At 37.5% G+C, this 25167-nt stretch overlaps 3 protein-coding genes across 4 annotated transcripts; 1 reads left to right on the top strand and 2 right to left on the bottom strand.

The window, feature by feature from the left end:
* Positions 1–1275: 1275 nt before the first annotated feature.
* LOC134660608 (S-formylglutathione hydrolase) lies at positions 1276–4645 on the top strand. 2 transcript variants are annotated; one of them, XM_063516376.1, is made up of 5 exons: positions 1276–1284; positions 2082–2305; positions 2752–2997; positions 3117–3336; positions 4368–4643. In XM_063516376.1, the coding sequence occupies exons 2-5, from the start codon at positions 2091–2093 to the stop codon at positions 4548–4550; spliced, it is 864 nt and encodes a 287-aa protein (XP_063372446.1). In that variant the 5' UTR covers positions 1276–1284; positions 2082–2090; the 3' UTR covers positions 4551–4643. The 2 variants fall into 2 exon arrangements, with proteins under 2 accessions (XP_063372446.1, XP_063372445.1); XM_063516375.1 differs by lacking the exon at positions 1276–1284 and adding an exon at positions 1741–1917 and having other exon boundaries at positions 4368–4645.
* An 80-nt stretch (positions 4646–4725) lies between these two features.
* LOC134661508 (presenilins-associated rhomboid-like protein, mitochondrial) lies at positions 4726–16484 on the bottom strand. The gene is made up of 9 exons (XM_063517626.1): positions 16370–16484; positions 16094–16286; positions 15715–15843; positions 14005–14167; positions 13776–13871; positions 13570–13694; positions 12819–12920; positions 8177–8274; positions 4726–4885 (listed from the first exon to the last, which is right to left on the bottom strand). Exons 1-9 carry the CDS (start codon positions 16414–16416, stop codon positions 4792–4794), a joined length of 1047 nt encoding a protein of 348 aa, XP_063373696.1. The 5' UTR covers positions 16417–16484; the 3' UTR covers positions 4726–4791.
* Positions 16485–19375: 2891 nt separating this feature from the next.
* On the bottom strand, positions 19376–23356 carry LOC134661641 (uncharacterized). The gene is made up of 3 exons (XM_063517788.1): positions 23243–23356; positions 19814–19872; positions 19376–19631 (listed from the first exon to the last, which is right to left on the bottom strand). The coding sequence occupies exons 1-3, from the start codon at positions 23264–23266 to the stop codon at positions 19376–19378; spliced, it is 339 nt and encodes a 112-aa protein (XP_063373858.1). The 5' UTR covers positions 23267–23356.
* Positions 23357–25167: the final 1811 nt, after the last annotated feature.

Here is a 25167-nt window from a genome sequence, read left to right as displayed (position 1 = left end):
AGATAGATGTATTTAAGTGCGAAAGTGAAGCATAGCATGACAGGTGATAAAAATGCGGCCATGATAGCTGGTCTGGACTTGATATACATACAATTTAATTTTTTTTAAGAAGCAGAAATGGCTGCGATGCTATTATGCTCAGAATAAATTAAAATTTGAAAAAATACTGTCTTTGGTGAGACTTGAACTCCAGACGCCGTGAGTTCAAGTCTCACACAAGACAGTAATTTTTCCACTTTTGAATTCATATAAATAAAGATGTTAGGAACACTTTCGCCAGTAGAGTTTTGATAATTGTGATAAAATTAACATATTTAGTTAGGATATGTCTGACAAAAAATGCACATAGGTCCGTGCAAATGTGCAGTCAAGCGGGAGTCGGACTTAATGGACGGAACCCTTGGAACGCGAGTCCGACTCGCACTTGGCCGGTTTTTTTAATGCAGTTGCACCTCTCTGTGCATTTTGTTTTGCAGCGGCAAAGAAAAAGCTCTAAACAAGCAGCAGCCGCCGCAGGTAGGCTTGTCCATGTGGGCTCTCAAATACTCTCAATAACCATTTTGTTTGGACGAGCTCCAGTCAGCAGGGCATGGTAGCTGTTGCTGAGGGGCTATCATCTGTCCCCAAAAATAGCCTCTTTGGTAAACTGCACGGAGAATATGATTACGTAGCGCATCTTCCGTTGGAGACAGAGGGCCTACCGCGAACCACGTTCGACGTGTTGCCTCCGTCACACTTACGTGCGAGTTTACAAGAGCGACAGAGGGGCAACGTCGTACGTCGAACGTGGTTCGCGGTAGGCCCTCAGATTAAAGACGTGCGTTGCGATAGTGTGTTACTACTATTATAATTGCTCGGAGCAATGCTAGGCCGAACGTAGCCAAGTTTGCTCGAAGTCAGTGTCGCTCGCGTTCGCGGCTTCGCGCACGAGTGTGTAGGGGGCTTAATAAGTATCTGTTCTTAAGAAGTATTATATTTGGTCAACCAGATCTTGTCAGTAGAAAAATGTAGGCGCGAAGGGATATCGTCTCAGAAAATTTGAGTTTCGCGCCTTTTTCTACTGACAAGATTTGGTTGACCATCTATATATAATCTGTGCCTACACTTAAAAAAAAAAGAGAAGTTTTTTTACTTTTAGAATTTACCGCCAAAATTCCAAAAATGATAATCTACTGTCTGTGCTTATCTTTTATCTGTGCAAGTGTGCAACTACAAAAAAATAAGTAAGGTTATCTGAGTACCTACTTATCTCTCGTATTATCAAATTAATCATTATCTCGGAAGGTAAGCAGGCACAAGGTAGAATTCGATTTTTTATTTATTCTATTCCACATTTTGCAATATTTTATTTGATACTTGGCGTATAATTGAAGTAGACTCCTTATTTTTTTAAAGTGTTTAAGTAGTGGCCTATCGACATTTTGTAGACTATTATGAATAGAATATAATTTATTCAGGACGCTTATACAACAACATTTTACAAAAACATGTCACAAAAACGGTTTAAACGTCACTGATAAGATAAGGTTTCCACTCGGCTTGGTGTCAAGGTTATGCATTATTTTGTACTTGGTTTCATTCATTTAATAAAATATTAAAACTAAAAAAGGGCAAATGTGGCATGATGTAGTTTTTCTGTACCCTAAAATTCTTATTAATTATCATTGTCGCATTATAGCATAACCTACAACCTTGGTTTAATGTAATTCTGCCTACTTATATTAAATTATTACGTTATCACGGGTCAAGCACCATTATCTTAAAATAAAATTAAATGAGCTCGGATAAAAGCATGGTTCACCATTGAACAAGTTCACTTTAACTTGGGATCTAGCCAGCTGCAAGTAACCAAGTGTTAGTTAAATTATACTTGTTGAAATTATCAAAATGCAGCATATCAAAGAGGAATTTCACCACGTAAGTTGCTTGTTGGTGAGGCTAACTGACACCAGTGAGCTGAATTGAATCATTACATTACAGAGAGTTTTTAATCAAATGCCACTAATAGTTACCTATATTTTGCAAATTTCTTTTCTGTTAATAGGTATTATTATATTGTATTTGGTATTTGTTACTTTCAGAAACTAAAAATGGGTGCCATAGAGGAAGTCTCTTCCAACAAGATATTTGGGGGTTATCAAAAGGTGTACTCCCATGAATCATCTGAACTAAAATGCAAAATGAACTTCTCAATTTACCTGCCGCCTCAAGCTGAGGGTGGGGATGTAAACCTCCCAGTTATCTTCTATTTATCCGGGCTTACATGTAATGAGCAAAACTTCATTACCAAATCTGGCTTCCAGAGGTAGCAAAACAAAAATTCCTAATTTAAATTTTAACTTAATGTGTCATCTTAATTAATTAATCCACTTGACATAATGATGACTTAAAACTGTGTTATGCAATAAGTATATCTTATCTTAAAAAACATATTCAAATGAACAAACAAAGTGATAACAAGTCAAAGGCAAGTTCATTTGAATATGTTCTAGAGTGTGGATGGCAGGGATCGGAACCGGTTTATTGCAAAAACTTAGAAACAACATATATTTGTCGAATTATTTTATACTTGAAATGTAGGACTCAGTTGTGTTTTTAGGTTACGACTTCGTATTATTAGATTGCCCAATTAGAAATGAAGTAATTAGCAAAGAACGAAAAAAATACCGTTTCCGTTCCCATACAAAAAATACCTACCGGTATCCGATCCCTGGTGTACGGGAAATGCTTATTCTAAATTATATTTATCAGATATGCTGCCGAGCATGGTATCATAGTTGTGGGCCCCGATACATCTCCTAGAGGAGTGAAGATACCAGGCGACGATGAATCATGGGATTTTGGTGTATCTGCTGGATTTTATTTGGATGCTACTCAAGAGCAATGGTCCAAAAACTACAGGATGGCCAGTTATGTGAACAAGGAGTTGTATGAATTGATTCAGCAAGCATTTAGCAATGTTGTTGACCCTAAGAGGTTCGGCATAATGGGGCACAGGTTAGTCATTTTAACCAATTAGTATTAACATAAGAGGAATTAAGAGTAGTTTATAAAAAATAATCAAACCTCCCACAAAAAAATCTATGTTGTAATAACTATTCTGATTTTTATTACAGTATGGGAGGTCATGGAGCTTTGGTTTCCACTCTGAGAAACCCTGGTTTATATAAATCTGTGAGTGCATTTGCCCCTATCTGCAACCCAACTGCCTGCCCATGGGGTGTAAAGGCCTTTACAGGATACTTGGGTGAAGAAAAGACCAAATGGGTTGAATGGGATGCTACTGAGCTTGTCAAGAAATATGATGGTCCTCCACTCACACTCCTCATTGATCAGGTAAACCATACTTAGGGCTGCCATCCGTCCGGGTTTCCCTGGATTTGTCTTAGTTTAGAGGCCTGGGGAGGGTAACCCAGGACACTTTATACCCAGTTTATATGTACCTGATCGAGATTCAACAATGATTATATTTATCATGCCATCATTATTCTCTGTTCTAACTTTTTCTATTAACACATTCACTGCCATGAAGTGAGGAAGCCTAGTGGTAGTGGGCGCTCGTAACTTTTGCTCAGATGTACGGGAGCGCCGGGAGCGGCCCGTACATCTGGCCCAACTCAAGACTAGCCTAGGCCAAAGGTATGGTGCAATCTTTTCGAGCGATGGCGCCATACCTTTGGCCTACTGTCGAGTAGATGGCGTTAATTTTTGACATTTAACATATTGACACATCAGCGAAAGAATAAGGATCAAAGTCAAATGGCGTTCTAAAAGTTTAAATCTTCTGTCGAAAGATGGCAATAAATGTACTGTGGCTACATAATTTACCATGACCTTACCATGACAGTAACTCTCTACTCTATTCTCTTTGGCTATTAATAATAACAAAATGTATTAATTATAGGTATACCTGCAGATTTTTCTATAATGCCCTACTAGTACTCTAGCTGTATTATATATACACCCCTGCAAACATTTTAAAACCATTAGTCTGTGATGTGGGAAAGGTTTTTTTACTAGACATGCAAACTCTAGTTTTTATTAGCGACCCGCCCCGGCTTCGCACAGGTTAACAAATTATACATAAACCGTCCTCTTGAATCACTCTATCTACATATTAAAAAAAAACCGCATCAAAATCCGTTGCGAAGTTTTAAAGATCTAAGCATACAGACAGACAGAGAAGCGACTTTGTTTTATACTATGTAGTGATTAACTTATCACCTAAACAGATACCTAGTAAAATAACAGTTTAAATGTTTGCTGAATTTAATTGACATTTTAATAGAAAATCAGATATCAGTCATTGATTGTACGTCTTTAATATTGTTACATCCTTATAATTACGATGAAATGTATACTTTCAGGGAAGTGCTGACAAATTTTACATTGAGAAACAACTTCTGCCCGAGAATTTAGTTGAGGCCTGCCGCTCGGCTGGAGTACCTGTCATCCTTAATCTAAGAGAAGGATATGATCATTCATACTACTATATTTCGACCTACCTCAAAGAACATTTCGAGTTCCATGCGAAAATACTCAAGGCCTAATTTTAAGCATTGTCTAATACAAATTGTATATTTAAAGTATTTACTCCAGTGCATTTTATTACGATTAATATTGTATAACAATATTTTACAACCAGTAACAAAAATTATATATTTTTTACTATGGAAAGAGGATAGGGTTAAACATGTTTAAAAAATAAATTAAACTGATAAATGGTTTTTGCATAAACATCTGTTTTATTGTCTATTAAATAATTCTTAGATAAATATCTAATAGGTGGTTCTACCTGCCATCAGTTTTACGGAGACTATGGTAATACTGCAGGAATTTATCTCGATTACCCCAGATGCAACTGTGGCCCCATTGGCACCACGCCCTGGAAACAATAATCATTTTGACTTAATGGGTTTCAACCGGGGTGAATAGGGAAAAAACCTTAAAATATGATTTACTTTCACACAAATTTAATCGTTCGATTGAAAATAACAGATTTTGTATGATACAATTTGCGTGAGTAGTTATTAAGAAATAGTCAGGTAAATCAGATTTTCAGTTTTGTCCCTATTCACCCCGTTTGACGGTATTCTTAATATAACGGTATTTTTAGGGTTCCGTACCCAAAGGGTAAAAACGGGACCCTATTACTAAGACTCCGCTGTCCGTCCGTCTGTCACCAGGCTATATCTCACGAACCGTGATAGCTAGACGGTTGAAATTTTCACAGATGATGTCTGTTGCCGCTATAACAACAAATACTAAAAACAGAATAAAATAAAGATTTAAGTGGGGCTCCCATACAACAAACGTGATTTTTGACCGAAGTTAAGCAACGTCGGGCGGGGTCAGTACTTGGATGGGTGACCGTTTTTTTGCTTGTTTTGCTCTATTTTTTGTTGATGGTGCGGAACCCTCCGTGCGCGAGTCCGACTCGCACTTGGCCGGTTTTTTCTTTGGCTTCAGGTTTCAGTCTTATAGTTCGTTTTTTTAGCATTAGAAAGAACTTGAAAGAAGGTAAGAGATTTTGACATGTCTTTTAATTGAAAAACACTTTTTAAAAATCAATAACTATTACTTATGAAAGCAGAAGACTATAAAAGATCGTATTTAGATTCATAATTGTTACATATTTACCGTAACTTATTTTTAAAATGTGTTTTTCAATTAAAAGACACATCAAGATTGTTTACCTTATTTCTAATACTAAAAAAAAGCGGCCAAGTGCGAGTCGGACTCGCCCATGAAGGGTTCCGTATTTAGGGGATTTATGACGTATTAAAAAAAAACTACTTACTAGATCTCGTTCAAACCAATTTTCGTTGGAAGTTTGCATGGTAATGTACATCATATTTTTTTTTGTTTTATCATTCTCTTATTTTAGAAGTTACAGGGGGGGGGGACACATTTTACCACTTTGGAAGTGTCTCTCGCGCAAACTATTCAGTTTAGAAAAAAATTATATTAGAAACCTCAATATCATTTTTGAAGACCTATCCATATATACCCCACACGTCACACCCATGATGAATAAAATTTTTTTGAGTTTCAGTTCTAAGTGGGGAACCCCCAAGAATTTTTTTTTCTATTTTTGTGTCAAAATCTTAATGCGGTTCACAGAATACATCTACTTAGTATAGGTCTTATAGTTTCGGAAAAAAGTGGCTGTGACATACGGACGGACGGACAGACAGACATGACGAATCTATAAGGGTTCCGTTTTTTGCCATTTGGCTACGGAACCCTAAAAACGAACTATAGGCCTCAACGATCACTCGTGTGTTAGTCTGTCGTGTATAGAGTTGTGCCGTTCTCGAGAACGTTCTCCGTATGCTATGGGGAATATTCTCGAGCGAGAACGTCTCCATAAAAAACAGAGAACATTCTCTAGTACGGCACAACTATAGTCGTGTAGCAGCCAATTTGCCCCAAAACGAATTCACTGATTGAATAGAAAAGATGTCTATTTGCCTTGATATCTTCATAAGGCTCAAATGGCTCAATGTTCATTACGATGTACCAATTCATAGCAATCTAATTATAGCTGGTCAAGCAGATCTTGTCAGTAGAAAAAGGCGGCAAATTTGAAAAATGTAGGCGCGAAGGGATATCGTCCCATAGAAAATTTGAATTTCGCGCCTTTTTTTTACTGACAAGATTTGGTTGACCAGCTATAACTTTATTACTATATTGTTTTTTACTTTTTAAATATAAAAACGCAAACGGCCAATGATTATAGGATAGAGGGAGATTTACTATCTCGACTCCGCTTTCGCGTTGTCCGACAAAATTGACCTCATACCCGAATTGCCCTTTCCCGGCCTCTGCAATAATATACGAGGGGCGTTCAAAATATTCTCGGTATTGATATCTTACAACCTCTTCTAAAATTTCTTTCGTTACTGGCCGCTAAGGTTTATTCATTGACATTAAAAAAAAGTATAATTCGAAGCGAGATGTTCTTTTGTTTTTCTGCAATTGCTGAACAAACATGAACATCATGTGGGAATTGACAATGTTAACTAAATTAGAACATCGATGCGTGATAAAATTCTTGACAAAACAGGGTAAAAATCAAAAAACCATAAAAGAGGAAATGGATTGTGTTTACCGTGAGTCTGCTCCTTCTTTATCTACCATTCAAAAGTGGTCAAGCGAGTTTAAACGTGGAAGGGAGAGTGTTGAAGACGACCCTAGACCTGGCCGGCCTGTAGTAGCTACTTCACAAGAAAATATTGATAAAGTGGAAAAACTTATATTGGAAGATGGTCGAGTGAAGGTAAAATCTATAGCACAAGTAACCAATCTCTCTATTGGTACCATACATGATATTATCCATGACCATCTTAATATGTCAAAAGTAAGTGCAAGATGGGTTCCGCGAATGCTGACTCGGCTTCAAAAAGGCATGCGTGTAGCTTGTTGTTCCGATTTTATTGACCTGTGCGGTGAAAATCCTGATGAGGTGCTGCAAAGAATAGTTACTGGAGATGAAACCTGGGTTCATCATTATGACCCAGAGAGTAAACAAGAGTCCATGCAGTGGCACATGAAGGGTTCAGCTCATCCCAAGAAGTTCAAGGTCATCCCTTCAGCTGGCAAGGTCATGGCCACGATATTTTGGGATTGTGAAGGAGTATTACAGATCGATTATAAAGAAAAAGGTGTAAATATCACAGGACAGTACTACGCTAACATTCTACGTCAATTAAAGGATGCAATCAAAGAAAAGAGGCGAGGAAAGTTAACTAAAGGTGTTATGCTTCTGCATGACAACGCCCCCGTCCATACTGCTCATATTGCCAAGGCAGCTATTGTTGAATGTGGGTTTGAAACTGTTACTCACCCACCGTATAGTCCGGACTTAGCCCCCAGCGACTTCTTTTTGTTCCCCAATCTTAAAAAGGATCTGCGTGGAAATAAATTTTCCGATGATGAAGCATTGAAGGCGGCAGTGGAGGAGCATTTTTACACCAAAGATAAAAAATATTTTTATGCAGGATTAATAAAAATAATTGATCGATCTTTTAAGTGTATGAACATAGGGGGGGAGTATATTGAAAAATAAAAATATCAAACTTTTCGTACTTGTTTGTTTTCATTCTCATACCGAGAATATTTTGAATACCCCTCGTACTATTGCCTCGAGAAAGGCATTAGGGATTTAACTTACATTCCGAACAGGGCTCCGCCAAGATGAGCAGCGTGGTCGAACACCTTCCAGCCCATAAGAACTCCCGCCAAGTCTACACTCATTATTACTTTTATGGCCTGAAACAAATAGGGCAAAAATCATGATTCGTGACATATAGGTTCAATGCCCTAGTTTTCGTTGGCTGAGATTTTCAACAGATGCATTGATGCTGGTATTTTTCCAGATATTATGAAACATAGTAAAATCATCCCGCTGTTTAAATCAGGAACGAAAACAGATCCAGCGAACTTTAGACCAATTTCAATACTACCGGCATTAAGTAAAGTGTTCGAGAAACTTATTCTGAATCAACTATTGTCACATTTCAACAGAAATAAACTGCTGGATAGCAATCAATTTGGTTTTACCAGAGGTCGATCTACTACTGACGCCGGTGCGGTACTTCTAAAACACATCTTTGACGCTTGGGAAAAAGCTCAAGATGCTGTGGGAATTTTCTGTGATCTGTCAAAGGCATTTGATTGCGTTGATCACGAAAATTTAAAGAGAAAATTAAGCCGCTATGGGATAAAGGCTAGTGCCCTTGACCTAGTCTCATCGTACCTTTCGGATAGAACTCAGCGAGTAGTTATTAATGGAGCTCAATCAGCGGGGTCCCCGGTAGCCCTCGGAGTGCCTCAAGGTTCAATTCTTGGTCCCTTCCTGTTTTTGGTATACATTAATGATTTACCAAAAGTTGTGCAAGATAGACATGATATAGTGTTATTCGCAGATGACACTTCCCTTATATTTAAAGTGGACAGAAAGGAAAATAGCTTCGATAGCATTAATGAAGCGCTATCTACCGTAGTAAACTGGTTTACGGCAAACAATTTGCTTTTGAACGCCAAGAAAACCAAATGCATCAAGTTTACGCTACCTAACGTCAAGCAGGTAACTAACAGCAAGATTAAAATAAAAGGTGATACGCTGGAATTTGAAGATCGAACTGTTTTCCTGGGAGTCACTTTAGACTCAAAACTGCAATGGCATGCACATATAGCCACTCTAGCCGGCAAACTCAGTTCAGCAGCCTATGCAGTGAGGAGAATCAGACAGCTAACAAACGTAGAGACGGCCAGGCTGGTATACTTTAGTTATTTCCATAGTGTTATGTCGTATGGAATTCTGTTGTGGGGAAAAGCGGCAGACATTCAGACAATATTTGTGCTGCAAAAACGAGCTGTACGTTCCATCTATGGACTGGGCGCTCGAGTATCTCTGAGAGAGAAATTCAAAGAGGTTAACATTCTTACCATTGCATCTCAATACATACTTGAGAATATTATGTATGTCCGGAAAAACATCCACGAATTCAAGCTTAACAGTGACATCCATAACTATAACACTAGAAACAAACATAAACTTGCTGTGCCCGCCCACCGCCTCCGTAAGGTTAGTACGTCTTTCGTCGGGAACTGTACACGTTTTTATAACAAAGTCCCTACTGACATAGCGAATTTACCACTTACCAAATTTAAGTCACACATTAAGCGCTCCTTGTTAAGTAAGGCGTACTACACTGTAAATGATTTTATACACGATAGAGATGCCTTTAAGCCTGTAGCTTGATTTCGATAGTATGATAAGAGTTCAATAAATATTGTTTTTTCATTGTAAATTAAATATGCTAGTGTCCAGTAGAATTGACACATGAGACAATCATGTTCTCGCTTGATTATATTGTTTAATTTAATTTTAGTTTTGGACACTTGGAGACCATATACATCTCTAAGTAATTATTTATTTTATTTTTAATGATTCTGACACTTGGAGACCTTTACATCCCTAAGTATTTATTCATTTTATTATTTTTATTTTATTGTACAGTCACCAGCATAAATAAATGACTATGGGCAGCCGTGCAAAAATATCTGATGCTCCATTGGAGGCATAAGTATATGACGACACTGCCTCGGTAAAAATATGTGATCCTTTGTGACCAGCAAAAATATCGTTAGTCCGTATCCGCATAAATATCGGATCGGGTCGCTTAAAAATATTTGATTACTCATAAAATTCAAAATTATGTGATTACTCTCATCTGGAATAAATATCTCTCCACTGTAAAAGCAAATACATCGGATGGACGACAGACCGCCTATTTATCTGACACGTTGGAAAATCACAAATATGTTATCGCCCTTTAAAAACGAACCCATACATGTTTGGTATAGAGCCGTAAATTGTATAAAGTGATTTGACAATTCACGAAAAGAGTGCCGACTTGTCATTGTATATGTCTGTCTCACATTATATTCTATCATCGATTTGACGGCATAAACTGGATATAATTTTGAATTGTAACGTATTGCAATCATGAATCTAGTATATAACTGGATCTGGCACGAGGGGTGGGGGAAATGACAAAACGGGATAGTCTTATGTATCTTTCAGTAGGAGTAGCAGCGAAAGCGCTATTATTGTTTGTCCTTGTCAGTCTCACAGGTTGACCTCTTCATCATTCTTTTTTATGTAAGAAGGAGGTTTATTACACATTGTCTATTAAAAGTCTACCTGAATTATGTCACAATTTAAAATTGCAAATGAAATATGTGAGACAGACATATGCAATGACAAGTCTGCACTCTTTTCGTAAATTGTCAAATCACTTCAAACAATGTAAGGCTCTATGCTATCCAGGTATGGTTCGCTTTTGCCGATTGATGACATATTTGTGATTTTCCAACGTGTCAGATATATAGGCGGTCCGTCTGCCATCCGATGTATTTGCATTCACATTGGAGAGATATTTATGCCAGATGAGAGTAATCACATAATCTTGATTTTTATGAGTAATCAAATATTTTTAAGCGATCCGATCCGATATTTATGCGGATACAGAGTAACGATGTTTTTGCCGGCCACAAAGCATCACATATTTTTACCGAGGTAGTGTCGTCATATACTTATGCCTCCAATGGAGCATCAGATATTTTTGCACGGCTGCCCACAGTCATATATTTTTGCTGGTGACTGTACATACTTATATTTTTAATGATTCGGACACTTAGAGACCTTTACATCTAGTAATTATGTGAAGCTATACAGTCTTTTATGTAACATACGAGCACAAAATGCTGTGTCTCACAGCTAAGTGTTATCACTATTTTAATATTAATATAGGCCGGTAGCTTGAACATGTCATGCTCGCTTAAAAGTCTTTGCTTACGGTGGCGTCGTTGATCGGGTCGCCACTTTCCCGAATGAAGGTTGAGGGAGGCGATGGCTGAGATACGCGTCGTACTCGTGAACGGGTGCTGTTTGTGGAGACGGGTCTGTTTAAGCTAACACGAATATATTTAGTAACTTTATTTTTTAATTTAATTGCAGTGAGACGCCTCATTCGGTTCTCGTATGTTTTTTTTTCTGGTAATGTGTTAATCATACAGGATTGTGACTCTTGGAGACCCTATACATCTCTAAGGATAATTTGATAAACTATGTTATTTTTTAGTTCTGACACTTAGAGACATTTACACCTCTAAATAAGTTTAGATTTTTTTTTCCATGTATCTGTTTTGTTTTTATTTTAATATTATTATTATAGTTTTTTTATGTAATTCGACATTAAGAGACCTTATACATCTCTAAGTAATTGTATTACGTTAGTTTGATTTGGTAGTTGTAGTTGTATTTAATAATTGTTGATGTATAATTATTATTATTTTGCTTGTATGTAAATTCAATGTTGACGTGTAAAAGTGCCCTTGTGGCCTATTTGCTGAATAAATGTTGAAGTTGAAGTTGAAGTTGAAGTCCACTTGCCGAAATTTGAATACACACCTACTTTGCTGCACAAATTTAGACTCAATGCAATCCTTAATGTCTAAACAATATATCTATCTAAATATTTACATATGATATTGCAAATTAAAAATGAAATATATTATTTGCTAATCCGTCAAGTGGACTCTGCAATCGTTTAAAATAAAGCATGTCATTAGATAGATACCTTATATGTATAGAAACCAATACAGAGGACCTATCGCCAACACCAAAGTTCGTAAATTACGAGCATCTTTCTGTTTTACTCCCAAATCTCCCAATGAGGCATAATTAGAGTCACAGATAAAGATGCCCGTTTTTCGCGGTTATAGCCCAGACTTTTTTGGATTCCTGGCAGTTGGAACCATTTATAATTTGTGGGTTTTAAACCCGCTATGAACTATGAATTCTTTAATTTATATGTGTATACCTACGTCGGTGTAGGATCACCATATCCGGCTATCGCAAAAAATAATCTTCCGTAGTAAGGCATGAGAAGATAGCAAATGACTCAATCTATCTGCCGTTTTATTTTGGCAAACGTGAAACGATGTACCAAACCAGGGATGTTGCGGATGTAGATTTTTTGACATCCGCGGATGCGGATGCGGATATTTAAAGGCTCACATCCGCGGATGCGGATGTCAAGATTAGGTACTTCTAGAAAACGTCAAACATTACATTTTTAGTATTTTTTTATTAAAAAAAACGAAACGTTTAGTATTTGAGCAAGAATATAGGTGCCTTATATTTAATAAACGGTAACTTGGCCGACTTTTCTGGATCTTGACGATTTCGTCATTACCTAATACCATAAATCAGACGCCAAATATTTAATGTAGAAATAACTTACGGTGCCTGCTGCAAATGTGTACATAGGCAAGAAGATGATGCTCAGCCTAGTATCAGGATACTGCACGCAAACGTATGCCAGCACCGCCATGATTGCTCCTGACTGAAAGCATAGAAACATTAGAATAATACATATAATACTGAAATGAGATAATAAGTCTTCATAAAAAGTTGTGTGCTTATCCCCGTCATTGTTATAATTAATTTGAACATAATCGGCTGAGCCATTAATGAGTATTTTCCAAAAAGCTCCTCATTTTATTGAAAGTCCGGACGTAAATGCCGCGAAGGTATGGTTTTGTCATATTGAAGGCCTCTATAAGTATTGTGTAGTTATGTTAGTAGTATTTTTACCGTTGATTACTAAACAAATATAAAAACTTTCTAGGCTTTATTGTTTTAACTTTCTTAATTAACCTTTTAACCGCCAGCTATTTTTGATCGAGCGTGGTCGTGTCGCCACCGACAGTAATTGTACCACGCAGAGTAAGGTTGGCGTAGTTACGGGAGTTATAAATGTGCTGTAAAAACCAAATCAGATCTTTGTCTTATTTATCAGACTGTGGCGAAATGAGCTGGATATGTAATGTCATATATCAGACTCTGGCGGTTAAAGGGTTAAATGTTGTCTGGGAGCTGGCGCCATCTACATACAACGCCATCTATTTTAAGAATCTTGGAGTACTCACTATGTGAAGTTTCCTACACGATTGTCCCATAATATTTAAAATGTATATTCAAAAACCACTTACAGCACCAAGACTGAGGCCCGGCTGCTTGGTAACCACCTTGTACAAGATGCTGGTGAAACTACTGACCACTCCACCAGTCAGGTACATGGCAACAAATTGCTCCTTTCCTAAAGACGCCAGTGCAGCTGTTGGAAATTTTACTATATTAATGTCTATTTAGAACCAATCGCACATGTGGTTATAATATGTATTACGAAATTAGGTACCTGGCATAAAACTATGAAGGACATACATATTTGCAGCCAAATGTAAGGTGGAATAGTGGCTGAACGTAGACAAAATCATTGGTATGCACACACTGCCTGTAAAAATTAAAATATTCATACTTATCAAAATAATTATTTAATAGTACAGTCCACTGCAGAAGTAGAGAAGCAAGGGAAGTGTCACTTGAAACAGTATGTAGGTGAAAGCCTTTAAAGCAATAGCTCTTACCACCAGATGGGTTTGAACAGAAGTACTTGACCATTGTTGGTTGTAAAGGCCGTATCCGCCACGCTCCAAAAACAAGTAGATTTGCACCAAGGATAGGATAAAACACTTTTTCACTATCACCTAAAGAATTCCACCATTTTCGAATTGGTCCTGGTTCAGATTTCTGTAATTAATTAGTTAAATTAAAGTATGTTAGTCCCACTCCAACAGATTCTGTTGTTGACATTTTTTTATTATAACTGAGAAAGGATTCATATCTATATGCAGTACAGAAATTGGGTTACTATCAAATGTACCTTATCGCTAAAGGACAATATAGCTGAAATGTCTGGATTGTGTTATGTCTGTGACAACATAGACATGAATGCTAAATGCCTCTTTAGCAAAACGTCTGGATCTTAGAATGTTACAATTTAAAATGACCTAGCAGCAAAAAATCTTTATCTTCGAATGTCTTTATTACTTAATAGACAAACGCTAAGTAATCTGTATTGTGTAATGTCTTTTTTACTAAATGGAATAAACACCGAACGACCCGTTAGCAAAACGTCTTGATTTTGATATGACACTTGATAATTAAAACCTTCGCGCACATACCCTGTATTGTAAACACATTGACACATTACATTTCATGACGGTTTGCTACTAACTCGTTCTGTGTTCATGTCAATCAAATAATTTTGTTTTCGGCTTATTAGGTATTCTAATCATACGGACTATTTATATTTCCAGACGTTTGGCTACTTAGTCATTCTAATTCTTAGCCATCCAGCTAAATTGACTCTTTGCTGACTGAGTATTCTACTTTCATGTCGTCCAGCTGAATTAACGCTATGCTGACTGTGTATTTTACTTTTATGTCATCTAGCTGAAATGGTTGTTTAGAGATAAGGTAATTTTGATAGTAACCCCAGAAATTTGTATTAAAAACAAAGACAAACAATAATGTTGCTTCTATTTTGATCTGTCCAGATTAAAAAATCTATTCTGTTTTTATTTGTAATTTCTTTAATTAGTCCAGTTTTTATACTTGTGTGTTCAGTGAATTTTAGTTGAAGCAGAAAAATATGTACAATTTTAAGCTGAATTTTTAATCTAATCGATTTTAGTGGTATCTTAACAAGAATGACTATATTGATCTCTTGAATCTATGAAGTTTGAAATATTATTAATTAAAACCGTTTGGGATGGGTAGTATAAAAATTTGACTAAATTAAGTTTCAGGTTAAAGCATCATTTAGACTAATGAAGAACTTACATTTAATATTTGTTACATTGCTAAGTACAGAGAACAATGAATTCAGTTGATCAATCAAATACAGCAATGTAACAAAAATTGCATGCAGTTCTAGATCCTAAATGGGGCTTTAAAATAATCTATTTGTATGTGTGAAAATCTGTGGACATATAGGGATTCAATCAAAAGCTTATGAGTGGCTCTATGAGTGTCGTCATTCAATGAAGGCTACCTAATGGCGCCCGCGGCACATATAATAATACATGTGCTCATAAGTGCTTTATTGCTCAGAGCAAGCAAAATAATATTAGAAACAGAGAACTAGAAATTGCAGACCATAATCAAATAATGTAGGGTAACAGTGATATACCACTTTATAGCAAAATCGTAAGACATTAATTAACTGAAAACAGAATCAATTTAAATGAGAATTTCTAGCAAACAAATCTGTCCAAGTGGGACTAAATTCTTACACTTTGTGCCAGTATTTTTCTCTGTTGGGAACTAATCCAAGCACCAGGCTTTCGCAGATACTTGGCAGCATGCTGGCGCAAGTTCTCATACTCCCAGATGACACAGCCAGTAACACTGGCAACGGAAACCTGGAAAATAAGTGTGTATGATATATACAATACAAGATTAGAATCATTTAATGTACCTACTTGTTATTTATCCTCATAGTAAATTTCAGACTAAATGTCATGTTGGATTCAAATTTCATTATTAATCAATGTACTTCCATACAATTTAATTTTCAGTCGTTTTATGACTCTGAGAATGCGTGGTAGTATTTACAAATGATGATAAACTAAGAAAATATTAATGTTATGAATAATATCATATCACACAAACCCCTATGGTAAATGCAAATGGCCTAAAAAGTGCGCTGATATGGAGTGGTCCTGATTCTATTTGTATGTTTTCGAGAGGATCATTTTTGAAGTTAGGCCGTCGCCCGCTCCTTCGTGCGCTGTGAATTGAATGACGGAAACCGACTCGTGCATAACTGTTCGGGCTGGAATATATTTGCAGCAATCCAGACTTACTAAAACAAAACAAGGCAATAAGTAATAAATATTTATAATGAAAACTGTTTCATAAAATTAAAATAAGAGAAAGGAAACTTACCAACTGTTTGTCAACTCGGCTGCATATCGAACATTCCTATAAAACATGTTAATTTCACTGATTTTGAGTGCGGGATTGCATCATATTATTTTACAGAGGGATTGGTAGTGGCCAAACAATTATGAAATGTATGTGGTGCAAAAATTCTAAAATGACTTTGACACCGAAAGGACTGACACTCAATCACTCATTCGCCCATCATTCAGCAAGAAAAAAAAATGGTTTTGTGGTCATTTGCGGCCAATCTACGTAATCCTTGGAGGATATAATCAAACGGAGACGCCATGTCTGCAGTGTTGCCAGAGCGCTTCCAGCTTATGTACAGTCGTACGTCAAAAAAGGTACGATTTTGATAAAAAAGGTACGGTTTTTTTATTAGTAAAATTATCTTACAGAAACAATATTTCTATGTGGGGGGGGGGGGTATGGTGGGTGGATGAGTATAGTTTTCCTGATTGTTACTGACTGACAAATTGGTTTGACCAACTATAAGTGTAGTGTTACGTCATAGTTAACCAATTTTGTTTGCATTGATATAGGTACATGAAAAATAAAATTTGTCAAGCCATTTCCGTCAGTTGAAAAAAGCGGCAAATCTAAAAAAAATGGTGCGAAGGGTTATGGTCCAATAGAAAACTTAAATTTCGCGCCATTTTATACTGACTAAGTTGTTTGACCGGCTATAAATGGCTGGCTGAATTTTGACTACCTGAGTTTTGTAATCTGGATAATAATGCCAAATAAAACGAAATACACTCAGATGACTATTAGCTGGTCAAGCAAATCTTGTCAGTAAAAAAAAGCGCGCAATTAAAATTTTCTATGAGACGATATCCATTCGCGCCTACATTTTTCAAATTTGCCGCCTTTTTCTACTGACAAGATCTGCTTGACCAAGTATAAGTAACTTTCTACTGGATATGCAAATGTACATAAGTATATAAATTAAAAAGAAATGCATTTGAATAAGATTGGTGAGATAAACAAGTTGGCAGATAAGTAACAATAATTATGTAACTTCCCTTTTTATTAATAAAAGTAGGATTTAGGTACCTGACAGCCCGAGAACAAATTCTTTATCATTTTTTTAACTTCTTTTAGCGTTTTTATTATTCCTCGAGCAACTGTATTAGAAGCAATCACAAAGCAATATGAATAATATTACACATAAATTATTTAATGTAGTTTTATGGATAATTGCCAATAACCTATCAGGGTGCCATGTCATCTTTTTCCATTGTAACATCTATTCTATTGTACTGTATTGGTTTGCAATAAACGATATTACTATTACTATTAGCAAAGCACAGGTAAGAAAGACACAACTGCCGACTGCAACTAAAGAAACGTGTATTTTCTATAGTACATGGTACTTTTTTATGGTGGCTATTGTTGTCAGATTAGATATTTTGCCCTGAACAAACCATCCTGAACCAATATAACGAAAAAAAAAGTTGATAAACAATTGTACATCAAAAAGTACGGTTTTAGTACGATGTACGCTGCGTACAAAAAAGGTACGCAAGGTCAAAAAATAGTACGTAAAACCGTACTAAAAGGTACGATCTGGCAACACTGCATGTCTGTAATTTTCTGTACAAAACAGTCTGCCGATTTTTGCGGGGGAGGGGAACGTCAAATGTATGCGTAACGTAAAAATAGCCATGTCAGATAAACGTCAGTCCATACATTGTGTATGACCGTTGGCCGCCTATTTTCGACAGAGGGGAAAGCCTGTTAATGGCTACTCCCTTTAGTTGTATCCTCCAAGACGTAATCCATACGTAATCCACTGTCTGTGTGACGTGACTGACAGGAGTGACAGGCTAAGTTTAGCTTTTTATAATAGCTGGCTCACACCAAAGAGTAAAGTAAGTATTGGCTCACACCTCACTGTCAACTGTCAGCGTCATTTGAAAATGTTAAAAGCCATAACACCATAACACACTACGGCACCGCGACCTTAGTGTCACGGCTATAAGGCCAGTCCAGACGGGCAAAATTTTTCGGCAATCTGATTAAATAGTCTGATCAAATCAGGCCGCGTAGCCAACATGCCAATCGCTCACGCTCCGTAGGGATCGAAACGCAACTGTCACTAAGGACACAAAGTGTTTCGCTGTCGAAGTGATGGTCAGCTTGGCTAGGCCGGCAGGGTGGTGTGAACGTAAACGCCAATTTGGCTCGTCGATTTCTACCGCCGATTCGTGTATAAGGTGGTCCACAGTATACCTATTCGTTAAGGATGCAGCTATGAGTGAGAGCGAAAAAGAGATATTTTGACCACGCCAAGGTCGCGGTTCGGTGCGGCCGTCTGTAAAGGCTTTTACCACAGATATAGTATGTATATAGATTAATGAGTATTGTATTCTTATAGTCTGTTCGGAAAGAGAAGAGTCGTGGAATGTATTGGGCCCCATACATTCCACGACTCTTCTCTTTCCGCACACACTCTAAGAGCGCTGGTGGCCTAGCGGTATGAGCGTATTACGACTTGCAATCTGAAGGTCGCGGGATCAAACCCCGGCTTTCTTTTTCGAAATTTATGCATAAAATATCATTTGATATTTACCAGTCGCTTTTCGGTGAAGGAAAACATCGTGAGGAAACCGGACTAATCCCAATAAAGTAAGGCCTACTCGTAGTTTCCTCTCTGGGTTGGAAGGTTAGATGGCAGTCGCTTTCCTAAAAACGAATGCCCACGCCAATACCTGGGGTTATAATAGCCAATAGCTGCCAAGCGGACCCCAGGCTCCCATGAGCCGTGGCTAAAATGCCGGGGCAACGCTCTACTTTAAATTAGTTTAAATACTATAATAGTATATAATTATACTTGGTCAACCAGATCTCGACAGTAGAAAAAGGCGGCAAATTTGAAAAATGTAGGCGCAAAGGGATATCGTCCCATAGAAAATTTGAATTTCGCGCCTTTTTTTACTGACAAGATTTGGTTGGCCAGCGGGTACTGACTATATACTACTAAGGTTACATTAAAAAAAATATTTATTAATTGTTGCAAGCATTATAACATATTCTAGTGCCGAGATATACTTCGAAGAAATTGGCGACATCTTTTAAGTTATACATATGAACTTCGTTCAACAAGTCGCCAGCGTCGTCGTATTCTATGTATTTTAGAGAGTTATAATCTGAAGATCTTAGTGCCGTGTTGTTGTCAGTTTGCAGAATAAGCACCGCTCGACGAAGCGCCGGTAGCAAGTAATGAGGCGCTGGCCGCTCAGTATTATTGCTGCTGATGGGCCTGATGATAAACAAACGAATTTAACAACAATTCTGTTGATATTGCAATGGGGCTAAATTAATGGAAGTCGAATAGAGAGAATAGAGAGAGAGAGAGAGGTACTAGAGAAAGAAATAGGTACTTTTAGACTGACGAGTGTGTTATTTCCACTCATGTGTGAAATAATATTTCCAGGAGCGTACCTATTTAAATCCGTTGTATTTGTCTGCGCCTCAATATATAGTATAACTCCCAGTAATATCTGTAATAAATTCAAAAAAATATTTTGTGGTACTTAGCCCCCTCCACACTCGTGCCCGAATCGCGACGCGAAGCCACGAACGCGAGTGTGGAGTTGATTTAGCAGATCAGCCAAATTGAGTCCACACTCGCGTTCGCGGCTTCATGCACGAGTGTGGACGGGGCTTTAGATGGCGGTTCACTTGGCGTGGCATATAAAAAATATAAGGCCCCAGTATAGTACGGCCCTTCTGAGGTGAACTTTTCGCTTCAAACCTTAATCTTTCAAACAAAGGCCATTGTCTCTATTATCGCAAAACCGCTAGCTCCAGACTTAGCACGTGCCAGTACAACATTCATTTTGAAAAACAACCGGTATCGTCATAGTATTAAGGTTCAAATTTAATGTCACTGATATTGGTAGTGTAGGACGACCGTGTTTCATTTTTAACACTACACTAAGTATCAAAATAATATGAGTGCCGTATCGCTTCGGGGCGGTCTATCGTCCTACACTACCAAAACGTAATATCTAGAATATCAGTGACATTAAATTTGAACCTTAATACTATGACGATACCGGTTGTTTTTCAATATGAATGTTGTACTGGCGCGTGCTAGGTCTGGCTGGAGCTAGTGGCTCTGCGATAATAGAGACAATGGCCTTTGTTTGGAAGATTAAGGTTTGAAGCGAAAAGTTCACCTCAGAAGGGCCGTACTTATACACAATGGGCCATCGCCGGCCAAACCTCGCTCGTTGGAGAGGACTTTGGGTTTATGTAGCTCAATCCAGTGATTCATTCCTGTTGTCACTACACTATTATCCGCGGATCGTGAGAGAGGCGATTGAAATTAAAAAACACCTTAAAAATTTCAATCGAGAGGACGGGTACAAATTATCGTCTACTTGGGGACCAGTGATTCAAATGTTGAAACCAGCGGATATATCTTCGGACCAGTGTGCGGATGCTGTGAGTGTTGTGTGTCGTGCCGTGGACAATAAACATTAAACTTTGACGGGTAGCTGCAATTTCTTTGTCTACCCCGAACATTTTTATTAACTAATTTCGGGTAGTTTAGTGGTGTTTTATTAATATCCCGTTGACATTTGTTGAGACGTCAGTCTTTCCGTGACCACAGCTGGTGCAGCTCTGCTGAAACGTCGGAATTAAAGGTAAAAACAATGAAATTATATCGCGTTAGACCCGTTTGTGTAATTAAATATTGATATAATCTTTAATAGAAAAAACCCGACTTCTCTAACTACTAACCTAAGCCACTTAACGGCGCGTGCAGTGCGGTGTACTGAGCGGGAGGAGCCATAGTTTGGCATCTTACCAAATAAAGTGTATAATATTATACTTACACTTTATTTGGTAATATGTATACATTTTATGGTAATCACTAATGTGTGTACCTAATCATAGTGGTTTATTTAGTTTAGGTATCATAAAGTAGTTTTCCGGGTCAAGTTCCGGTTTGGGGTCCGAGTCCGAGTCTGGGTCCGGGTCCAGGTCAAGGTCCAGGTCTAGGTCTTGGTCCAGGTCCGGATAAGATCCCGGATCCAGGTCCGGGACTGAACCGGGTCCGGGTCCAGGTCCGAGTCCGGGTTCGGGTCCGAGTACTCCGAGTCCGGGCCCCAGTCCAGGTCAAAATCGAAATTCAAAATCGCCTAACGTGTAGGTACTATGCGTAGATGAAGAGTTCTGTTCTGATCATCATCAGCAGTTCCACTTTGTAAGTGCTTGATTTTCTGATGAAAATACAAAAAAATCTATACTAGGCATACGCCTTTAAGATTTGATCTTATGGATCCCATGTTCAGAACTTGAGATTGGCATAAATGTGCCTAAAAACCTAACTTGCATAACAATCATAACGAAAAGGACAAAAACACAAAAATCACTATAAGTAGATTTGAGGAGTTCCCTCGACTCCTCATGGATCAGAACTGGGTTTTGACAAAACGGGACCAATCTGTATGCATTTACATACAAACAAAAAAAGAATTTTCGAAATCGGTCCAGTAATGACGAAGATATGTATGTAGTAACAAACATTTAAAAAAACATACAATCGAATTGATAACCTCCTCTTTTTGAGATTTGAAAGTCGGTTAAAAAACTATCCTGCTTTTCATCTAAATCGGTTCAGCGGTTTAAGCGTGAAGAGGTGTATCTAACAGACAGACAGACAGAGTTACTATCGCATTTATAATAATATAGGTTTAATGTCCAGTGACACCTCTCTACCCTCAGCCCTCACACTGGTGTCGCATTAGCTCGATCTACACCCCAAACGTGTTAGTTCCTCGTAGAGAAATTCCCAGTCTCATTTTCCCAATTTGTTTATTTTCACCAATCGCTTATTTTCATAGTACTACGTTTTATTACACGTGTAAATCCTTGTCGCTGTTTTCCCCAAAGTGTAATATTTTAACGATAGTCACACTAAATCAATAGGTACGTAGGCAGGTGAGGTTCTTTAGGTAGCTTCAGATGACCGTAGGGCAAACCGCCCAGAAATAGGAGCCCCGTAATGCGGGGCTCCGTCTAGTTAAGTTGTGAAGGAAATGTTTTTTTGGGAAAGAAACGATTGGAATAAAAATCTATTAGAGAAAATAATGCCTGCTAGCCCATGCGAATATGCGAATGGAGAGGTACATTGCATGAAATGAACGGAAAAAAACTGTAGTGGGCAAAATGCGAATGGAAATAATGCTACGAGGAACTAACGCGTTTTGGGAACTGATATAGCTACACCCCTTGAGCCATCCTAGATGTCGCTTTTTGTAGGGGCCCATCTTGTGGGGGAGTCACCGTCTGCCGGAAATAAAATTGCATACCGTTTTATTAGACAGGAGTCCGGTTTTTTTAAATCCCAAAGCCCAGTATTTCCATCGCTTTCACCCAATAGCCTTGTTCATTTTATATTCCATTAACTCTCAATTTTTAGTCCTTACATCCTGGCGGGTGCTACCTCTGCGTGCGTCCCATCCCAAGACACGGGAAAGGGTAGTATCCGTTCGGTGTACCCCTTACATCTCAAAAGTCAAAAGTGTGAAATGAGCATCTACGTGTTGGCTTTGGCTCCGCGCACGCCTCCCAAATGTCAAGAACACCATTTTCCACCTACTATTTAGTAGTAGCTAGTAGCACGGAACAAAGAAAGCGCGCGCGCCCTTAGTAGGGATTAGTAAGGGATGTGTATTATCTCTCGCAAAACGACATTTAAAAAAAATGGAACTGTCAATAAAGATGCGGCATTTGAAACTGTTGTGTGATACTAATATGATATCGGTTCCTATTACCTGACAACGGCTTAACCCATAAACCAATATGCATATAAATTAAGTTTATATACTTAGGTACATAAATTACCTAAATACTTACAGTTACACATCTCAGTGGTGGCATGGTGGAATCGTAATTGGTTACTCGAAAACCTTTTATGGATCAAATATTGCGCTAATTTGATTGAAAGTAAATTAGCGGAACCGTTTTTATTGATGTTAGGAAGGAAATAGGAATGGTCGTAAATGTACAGCTGGGGTCAAAATAATTGAAAATTCTGTTTAAAAATCAAAGTCCGTTTAAATATAGTTTTGTTTCTCTTTTATATAATAACATACCAACATAAGTACAATTAAACTGTAGGTAATAATTATAATTAATATCATATAGTTTACATACATTACTGAAAATCAGTCTAAAAATATTTAAAGTCTATTTTTTTATTCGGTAGACTAAAATTACATTTCATAGTATGAACATCATGTGTCATTTCATACTATCAAATGTCATTTTAGTCTACCGAATATTTTTTATTAAATATTGCATGTGTATTTGTAACCTACCCAATAATTATACGGAATTTTTCATAATGGTCTTTAAACTGTGCGTGTCCTTCTTCCGTCACTTTGTTTCCCGAAATAGCTTTGAGTGATGGAGTGCTCTAATTATATACCTAACATTGTTTTTAGTAGGTACCTTCTTAAGATAATTTAAAGTGCACTAACTACACTAATACTGTACTGCACTAATGCGTTAATTAGCACATTACGTAACTATGTCAAAAATTTTAAGAGATATCGTAATGTACCATTTTAGCATTAAATGATGTAGATATAAGTAATTAAATACTAGATAGATAGATAGCGTTTATTGGTAAAAAGTAATATTTTACATGTCAACAGTTATACAGTTCATCAGTATTTACATATTGCGGTAAATTTAATTTCATTGTAATAATTTAAGTAAGTACTTTAATCAAGGAAAGTCACATACTAGTATACATTCAAGCAAATTAAATTCTTAAAATAATATATGTCATATTTATAGTTTAATTAAGTATCTATTTGTCAGATTACAATTTAGTTTACAGATGTTGGTTGTTCCCTGTGAGGAATTCATCGATAGTGTAGTAAGCTTTTTCTTGGAGCAGCATTTTTAAATTATGTGCAAATATTTGGTCGCTGGTGGAATCAACTATTGCCTTAGGTAGCGAATTATAAAATTTGGGTTCCATGACACCGAGCGACTTTCGAAACTTTGCTAGCCTATATCTCGGAACAAGTAGCTGGTTTTGTCGTCGAGTGCTTCTAACATCAGTCCGAGTGAGAGTTATGTAATTATGTAGATTTTCCCGTACATGCGTGCAGGCGATTTGTATATAAATACTTAGTAACGTGAGTATTTTATGCTTCCTGAACAATTCTTGTGCCGGGTAGTCTAATGGTTTGTTATCAATTAGGCGTAATGCGCGTTTTTGTAATTTAAACAGTCTTTCTCGGTCGGCTGCTGTTCCCCATAGGTCTACGCCCTGAATAAGTATGGAATGGAAGTAGCCATAGTAAGCCTTTTTCAGGTTTTCAGTAGATAGACTGTTTACAAGCCTGGAAAGTGCGTAATTGGCCGAGGCTAGTTTGTCACAGCGCGCGTCAATGTGCGCACTCCACGTAAGGCCAGCGTCAATAATGAAGCCTAAGTACTTGACTTGACGTACTTGAGGGACCGTTACATTATTTATTTCTATATTTAACTCGTCAGTAGCAGCAGTGCGTAGTTGAAAATGAATTAAATTGGTTTTTTCGATGTTTAAAAGCATGCCGTTGGCTGTGAACCATTCGGTTATTTCGAGCATTGCTTTGTTGACGTTATGTTTTAATGTTGTGAGATTTTCGGCATTAACAATGACGCAAGTGTCATCCGCAAACATGACATACTCAAGTTCGGGGCAGGCTGTTGTAATATCGTTTACTAGAATTAAAAAAAGATTATTCTCCATGGTAGATCCTTGAGGAACAGAGCAACCGCTG

The sequence above is a fragment of the Cydia amplana genome, chromosome Z, assembly GCF_948474715.1.
Source record: "Cydia amplana chromosome Z, ilCydAmpl1.1, whole genome shotgun sequence".
Lineage (NCBI taxonomy): Eukaryota > Metazoa > Arthropoda > Insecta > Lepidoptera > Tortricidae > Cydia > Cydia amplana.
The sequence above is the reverse complement of the archived record's forward strand: the minus strand, read 5'-3'. Positions and strand labels throughout refer to the sequence as shown.